This window comes from Ruditapes philippinarum, unplaced genomic scaffold (genome assembly GCF_026571515.1).
Source record: "Ruditapes philippinarum isolate M1 unplaced genomic scaffold, ASM2657151v2 ctg239_1_1_1_1, whole genome shotgun sequence".
NCBI classification, from domain to species: domain Eukaryota; kingdom Metazoa; phylum Mollusca; class Bivalvia; order Venerida; family Veneridae; genus Ruditapes; species Ruditapes philippinarum.
The window spans coordinates 119,196-127,077 of record NW_026858173.1 but is presented as its reverse complement, the minus strand read 5'-3'; the positions used below and the strand labels follow the sequence as shown (position 1 = coordinate 127,077).

The 7,882-nt window shown below is 29.7% G+C and overlaps 1 protein-coding gene across 1 annotated transcript; it reads left to right on the top strand.

Moving 5' to 3' along the window:
* The first annotated feature begins 1,807 nt into the window (after positions 1–1,807).
* On the top strand, positions 1,808–7,215 carry LOC132752366 (uncharacterized). Its single transcript, XM_060742680.1, has 7 exons — positions 1,808–1,982; positions 2,390–2,473; positions 2,973–3,090; positions 3,629–3,702; positions 4,863–5,313; positions 5,899–6,117; positions 6,736–7,215. The coding sequence occupies exons 2-7, from the start codon at positions 2,423–2,425 to the stop codon at positions 6,975–6,977; spliced, it is 1,155 nt and encodes a 384-aa protein (XP_060598663.1). The 5' UTR covers positions 1,808–1,982; positions 2,390–2,422; the 3' UTR covers positions 6,978–7,215.
* Positions 7,216–7,882: the final 667 nt, after the last annotated feature.

Genomic DNA, 7,882 nt, shown 5'->3' with positions numbered 1-7,882 from the left:
CTTGAAACTTCATAGGATGATAGATCTCATTAAGAAGAAGTGCAGTGCACAAGAACTGGTACTCTGCATTTCTTATTTTTTTAGTTATTGCCCTTTGTTAATTTTCATACTTTATTTTTGTCCAGGCCATTTCTCCTAAAGTATAAAAGCTATTGACCTGAAACTTCATAGGATGATAGATCTCATTAAGAAGAAGTGCAGTGCACAAGAACTGGTACTCTGCATTCCTTATTTTTTGAGTTATTGACCTTTGTTAATGTTCATACTTTATTTTTGTCCAGGCCATTTCTCATAAATTATAAAAGCTTTAGACTTGAAACTTCATAGGATGTTAGATCTTATTGATAAAAAGTGCAGTGCCCAAGAACTGGTACTCTGCATTTCTTATTTTTTGAGTTATTGACCTTTGTTAATTTTCATACTTTATTTTTGTCCAGGCCATTTCTCATACATTATAAAAGCTTTAGACTTGAAACTTAATAGGATGAATAGATTTTATTGATAAGAGGTGCAGTGCACAGAAACTGCTGATCTGCATTTCTTATTTTTTGAGTTATTGCCCTTTGTTGATTTTCAAATTTCATTTTTGTCCTGGCCATTTCTCTTAAACTATATTGTTCACAAGGCGACACATCCGACTCGCGGAGTTCTAGTTAGTTCCAATCCTTCACTCCGAAGTGTTGGGACCAATGATTCATTTACCATTTAGATTATAAAAAAAAATTGAATGACGCAGATCTGTGACACCCAATATGGAGTGTAGTAATTGCATGAAAGATAAACAACCGTTTTTTTTTTAGATAACATTTATTATCTATGGTCAATTTATTTTCACAATTATTTGTTTAGAGGCCCAAGAAATACATTTACGTGTACTTTTAAGTCTCAAAATCATTTTATTTCTGGTGCACATTTTAAGTTTCCAAAAGGTCACTCACTGGCTAATTACTCGAACAATTTTTTTTTCTATTGCTTTTTTGCGATTTGTACAGTAACTGTTATAATGCTTCGGTATTTTTTATGGATTTCTTTACATTTTGTTTCTTTTATGACAAACATTTTCATATTTAAAGTACCAATTAAACATCTATCAGGCTTGAAAACCATTTATGTAATATCTGAGGTATAATGCGACTTTAACAAACTGACAAAAACATCATGTTTCATCGCAATGTTTTACATCTGTGTTCATTATGCAGATTTAAATAACATAGCATTTGGCCGTTTAACGAATTACAAGATGTCTTTTTCATCTTTGTTCATGAAATTTGAAACAAGTTAACACATTTAACATTCAAGTTATACATGACATCAATGTTATTTGAAGGATAATAAATGTTTGATAAAATTTATGATTATATAACGACCATTAAATATGCAGAATATAAAATAATTCTGTTTATAAAAATGCAATAAGAGGTAAATTAATTTTAAAATCATGCTACTTAACCCTCCAACAACACCCTCGCCCATACCTTTTAGTTTTCTAACTGTTTTAAGTATACATGTATTTTAATTTTCATTTTCCTTGACGTGCGTAAACGTGTGCATAACGCTAGCTACGCTCCTAAGACGTATTCAAAATAGTATCCTTAATCTGTATACAAACAAACTAAAGTCAAGTATGTCTAGATATCTGAAAAAGGTGATGCATAAAGATAAAAGGTTAACATGTTTACAGTTAGTATGGTGACTTTACTGTAGTTTAACCTCACGCAAATATAAACACATACATGTACAATGTAACAGTTCTATATTTAGAGTTAAGCGGGATCCCATTGATATCGGGACTTTCCCATACTGTTTATTTAAAACGAAAGTAGAAAGAGGATTCCTATTAAATGCGTCAGAAAATTTACCGAAAATCACTCTATCATTTCTATTAATAATTAACACAGATAAGGGATACCTGTTTCTAATGCATTTCAAACCGAAAGTAGATTCATGTTTAATCTAAACATTTAATATATAGGAAAATCTCGGTAAGTAAAATTGATTTTATAAAAAAGAGAATGATAGGTTAAAAATAAATGAATGCATATATTTATATTTTCTTCTTTAAGATATTTAACGCGTTGATGATGCAAAGGGGCATACGTACATGTATAGTTCAACCATATATATCAATATATCGACGTATTATGTAATATTTTCTTTCGATTCTTATCCTAAATAATAATTAGAGTCAAATTCAATTGTACTTTAGACATACATCTCAATACTTATCAATTAATTAATTAATTAAGATATTATGTGGTCTGGTTTGTGTCAAGTGCATTGTTACAAAATATAACGCCTTCTCTCACTACAGTTTGTTATATTTTGCACTTTCGTTTTTTCCCCGACCTGGAAAAACAAAACACTCCCTATGAGTTTTTCTTCTTCACAGTTCCACTGACATCGATATTGACGCTCATCAAAAATGGGAACGCAATTTTCAAGAGTGGAACATGCGTTTTACCCGGAATGTGAGGTAAGTTTGTGGATTCAGACTTTGTAAAATCCAGATAAGCAGTATAAATATGTGTGTGGCAATTGATATACCAGTAATATGATATTTTAAACTCATGCATATATATGGCTCGTTTTTCTTGTCAAAATCGAACATATCGTTAAAACCTTTTTGATAAACTTACTTTACTTTTACGGAAAACTTAAATAATAATGTAAATTTACCAATAAATGAGCCAAATTTCCTTTATTTTTAAATGTATCGATCTCATCTAACACAAGCTCAGTAAATATTTTGTCAAAATATTATTCTCTTCTTAAAAACATAAGTTCAACCATTTGTTAAAGGAAAAAAGAAACAACAACAACAACATTATATACGTTTATTATGGGAACAATGTATTTTTTGTCTAATTGTTTGTTTATTTTAGCGTCTAGTAAAATGAAATATCTGCTGACTCCACAAAGAGTGGAGCCTGTTCATGGCCTCTCGTACATGGTTGAACTCGCTTTCATTTCAGACTCAATTATCTCAACTTGATAACATATTGCTTGTAGTCGCTTCATCAGTTGATGCCCTACACTTGTCGTTTTCACAACTTCTACACCATTTAGACGACCCCTCCACAAATGATACTGGTAAACAAATGTTAATACATGTATATCTACATAACATGTAAGTCCGTGTCTGAAACAGGTTAAAAAAAACTTAAATGTTTACAGTTTCCAAATAAAAATACTCATTGGCCATAAAGATGAACTACTTTGCTTCTTTTGCTTTATTGGCAATTTGTATAATTTCATTGACTATTTTTTGTATGGAAGTCAAACTACTACTTTGTTTATAATTACATTTTGCTACCTTTACGTCACATTACTGCACATTCACTACTTTCTCCAGCTGTTAATCATCTAACATGCTATACATTCTTTATTGAAACATTATTAAACACATGTTTGACATTTCTAAAGAATTTAATGAATATGAACTTCTTGGATATAATATGCCTTTAAAATATCACAGATTCAGAATATCAAAGATTTTGTTCCATACTGTTATGCTCTGTTAACGCAATTGGCCAGTATCTTTTATTCTAGAAGATTACCACATTTTCTTTAAAAAATTCTAGTTTAAAATAAATTATAAATGTTTTTTTATGATTTTATTGATTCACAGACAGAAATGAGTTGCTTAAGGAGAGACAGAAGAAAAGTATAGAGATGACTACCAAAATCTTGTCAAGCCTTGAGGTACCTAGCTTGTTTTCCTTCCTTGTATTATTTTTTTCAATTTAAATGGTGCCATCATTGAGATTTATGACTCCAATTTTTTACTCCAAATAATGTTAAATATTTTTTAATATACTTCAAATTTCCTTTTTTCACTCTCCTTTTTACTCCAAATAATGTTAAAATTAATGTCTTAGTATATACTTTAAATTTCAGTTTCTTTATCTTAAATATTCTTTCTATTATTCGAAATAAATGAATATATGGTAGAAATATGGAGTGAATGGGTGTTTTCATACTTTGTAGTGTTTTTGTTTTTAAAAAATATAGGTATGAGTCTACGAATTGTATGTTAATGTGTATGTTTGTATTGTTATACTTCAAATATGAAATAAATGAAAAAAAAAGATTTATGACTCAACAAATTTAGTCTTGAAATCAAGAATTACTGTTTCTTTTTATTATTACTATTTTTCAAGTTGAAAAATGATTATGCAAAAGTGATTTTGTAGTCAGTATGGGATGGTTCCTCGATTTATACCGATAAATGGGTAAATGGGGATCACGTCTGGTTTACTTGGTCAGCAAAAAAAAAATACAACAAAAAATAAATAAATACAGGATTTAGACTTTGAGGTACCTACATTAAAAGAAATGCATTTAAGTTTCACGTCTATAAATTTCATGTAAGTTATGGTATTGTGTTATACCAATTTATAAGTAACTTTCCTACAGTGTCCACTTAAACAAATGTTAACGTTAACAGAACAAGATTTTAAAGATGAATTATTGAGATTATTTAAAGAAAAGAATGTATAGAAAAAAGAAGATAAATTTATAGATGTATATATGTAAGTACCTAACGTTACATCTAACTTTAAAGCTGCATGTCTACAGATGAGCCGAAATATTTCAAGAATATTAAACTTGGAAAACCGTCTCTTTTGGTAATTTACATGAGTTGTAAGTGCTGTTTTGCAACGTGTGAATTACTTTCTTTGTTAACTTCACAATATTTAACTTTAAAAATCATTTTCAAAATTTTCATGAAAATTAGAATGAATCTGGAGGCGTCCTGCTTTAATATTAAAATATAAATATAGAAATGCACCCACATTATAAAAAGAGAATGCTTCTTTAATATAGTCACATACATGTATATTGTTTGTATGATACTTCAGACTGGTCTACGCTACCAGACGACATCTTTACTACAGGAAATAAGTCAATTTGCCGGGATGATAAGGAAAAAGTCCGATAAAAGTAAACCTTTATCAAATACAATTCCGAGTTTAGAAAAGTTGAAAATCGACGCTTATTTGGCAGGACAAAAACCAGAATTTTCCGAGCCAGCTGTGAAAGAAAATAGACAACTTAATGATCCAACACAGGCGGGAAAATCGAAAAAAGAAGCTGAACATATTATCGCAAAACTGAAACAAGAGAAGAACAAGATTTCAGGAGATTTGCAAAAAATGAATGATGAAAATGAAGCAAATAAAAAGATAATCGAGGAATGTAAAAACAATATGACTAAGTTACGGGAGGAAAACAATCAATTACTAAAAGACAAAGAAGACCTGAAAAACAAAATTACCAAACTGGAACAAGACAGTGTTCAGATAGCGCCAGGTAGGTAGTTAATTGCTTTTGCAATAGTATATACTGAAACAACCTGTAACAACAAATGAGATAATAATATAAAATATTTGTAAATAAAAGTTGATTTGTATAAGAACTGCAAAATATAAGTAATCCATAATAAAAATGGAATCTCTTTCTAGTTTTTGTGTCGCCTGCTACAAAGTAGCGGCGATATAAAGGTCTTGTAAAAAAAGCGTTTTAACCGTTTATGATTTTGTTTCTCCTGCTGCACAGTAACTACAACATGCTACAAAGTAGCCGCGACAAAATTATAGGGAACAAACTGGTCGACACATTTGGTCACGGACCGCTTGACTTATATGGCAGCCTTCAAATTAAAAAAAAAAATAGAAAAATAAAAGAAAAAAATACACTTAACAGTTTGAATCGATTGCAAAATAACCGAACTTATTAAGTAACATAACTTGCTTATTCAGTATTATTACATAACGTTTTTCTCCGAAAGTCAATTGTTTGATATTCTTCATAATGTTGTATCATTTAAAGATTTTCTTCAAAATTTTTATAATGCTCTATTGCATAAAATCAAATGTATATATTTATCATTTTTAGTTCAGCTCTTCTGTCAGAAGAGGAATGATCAGGTAGGGTTTGTCATACAGGAAATCGTGGCACAACTAAACGCAAAAGGAAAGTTTGGTGCTAAAAAGCTGGCCTTCATAACATGCGAGAACTCGACTGATATTCTGCCGACCTTGCCGCTTCTAGTCCTTTGCATCAATGCATCTAGAATAGGAACAGACGCTGCTAAATCTATAGAGGGAATTACAAGTAATGTGTTCATTTTTATTTGAACAGTTATCTTCTCTTATGTTCATATGATGATGTATTTATGTATCTAATGAACACTTTCTAAGATCCTGTATGTTGTAATTGCGGCTGTATACCACACTTCAGTGAAATTATATATAATTTAATGTATATAATAATGCTTATAAAACAAATTTCAAACATCGAAAAATATGTAAAATATGTACTGCTAATATGTGTACATATTATATGTAATCATTAAAATATATGTATTCATTTCTTATAGAAAAATTTGACTTAGACTTTATAGAAAATTAATTTTTATCACCGTCCTTTATTTACATGAAATGTTAAATCCGGTCATATATTTATAAATAATGCTTTTAAGAACTTACAAAATCGATAAATCTTAATTTTAGGATCATATTTATGATATAAAACCATACAGAAATTGTGTTACAGGATCTTAAAATGTTTGATAAGAATGCAATCAAAATTATGTTTTTTGGATACTTCCGGTTTTTTATCAATTTATTCGTTTCTTGTAATATCAAAATTTGTAAATTATCATAGTAAGTTATTACAAATAATAATTCTATCTGGAAGACAGTTTTAAAGTGTTGTTGTTTCTTTACATAGAGCCACAAAACAGCGCGTTGATTGTTCTTCACTACAAAGATGAGCACGCACTTCCTGAGCAGAGTAGTGACCGGGTGCTGGGCGAACCGGAGTTCAAATCCTTGGCCGGCATCTTTGACATCGGTTTTCAGTCTGGTAAAGGGATATACAATTGTGATAGAAACACGAATGCAGTCACAGGCCTGGTGCAATTTATACAACAGATTTTGGAAGAAAATCCACTGAAAGTTCATGTTCAATAATGACGTTTCATAAAAATGTTGAAGAGAGTTCTTAGTTTTATTAATAATGTTCAAGTTGACAACAGTTACTTAATAAGTTATTTTTTACATCGGAAAAAAAAGAAGAAAATTCTGTTTAACTTATCAACAAGGAAACAGTAAGACAGTTGCGACAATCATATTCCTTCATTACATTATCAGATACATGATTTTGCTATTGTTAGATATAAACTACAAGAAAAGCATTGATGCAAAGCATCAAAGGGCGTCCAAGCAAGAAATGCAGAAAGTGAAGATGAACTAAAAGACATATGATGACAAGATATTCTTATAAACTTTTCAATGGTTAATTTGTTTTTACCAGAATGACCGGATGAAAGACATTGTTCATTATGAACTTTGATTGGCATGCTAGAGATTAGAATATTACTTGTTATTTCTTTATGATCGTGATTATCAATAGCAACGGATATACATGTATACCATCATTTATAATCCATACGTGTAACGCATGATCAACACCACACTTGTGGAATTGTCTCTTATTTATGTTATCGCTATAAGCGAAAGACCCTCTCTTAAGAATATCTGTTCACGTTAGTAAAAATATGACACTGGTTGTATTACCATGTTGATCATGTTGAGCATAATTGTTTATTAAACAATAATTGTAAATATCTATATTTTAAATATAAAAATACAGATTTTATGAATATTGTTTTCCTCTCTTTGTTGTGTTTTATGTGCTATTTGAATACTGAGTTTTAACGTTACTACTACTCTTTTTTTTATCAAAATTGTAAAATAAATATTAAGAATTCAATTGTCATATTGACCGACGATTAATAAGTAAAACTTAACTGGAAAAAGTCAGTAAAATTATGCTTAACTCTTTCAATATATAATATTGTTTATTCTTAAACAAT

Excerpts from the sequence above, each read along its gene's own strand:
- LOC132752366 (XM_060742680.1), top strand. The coding sequence starts at position 2,423 with ATGGGAACGCAATTTTCAAGAGTGGAACATGCGTTTTACCCGGAATGT. Across the intron at positions 3,091-3,628 it reads CCCCTCCACAAATGATACTG|ACAGAAATGAGTTGCTTAAG; the intron begins GTAAACAAATGT and ends ATTGATTCACAG. Across the intron at positions 3,703-4,862 it reads AAATCTTGTCAAGCCTTGAG|ACTGGTCTACGCTACCAGAC; the intron begins GTACCTAGCTTG and ends ATGATACTTCAG.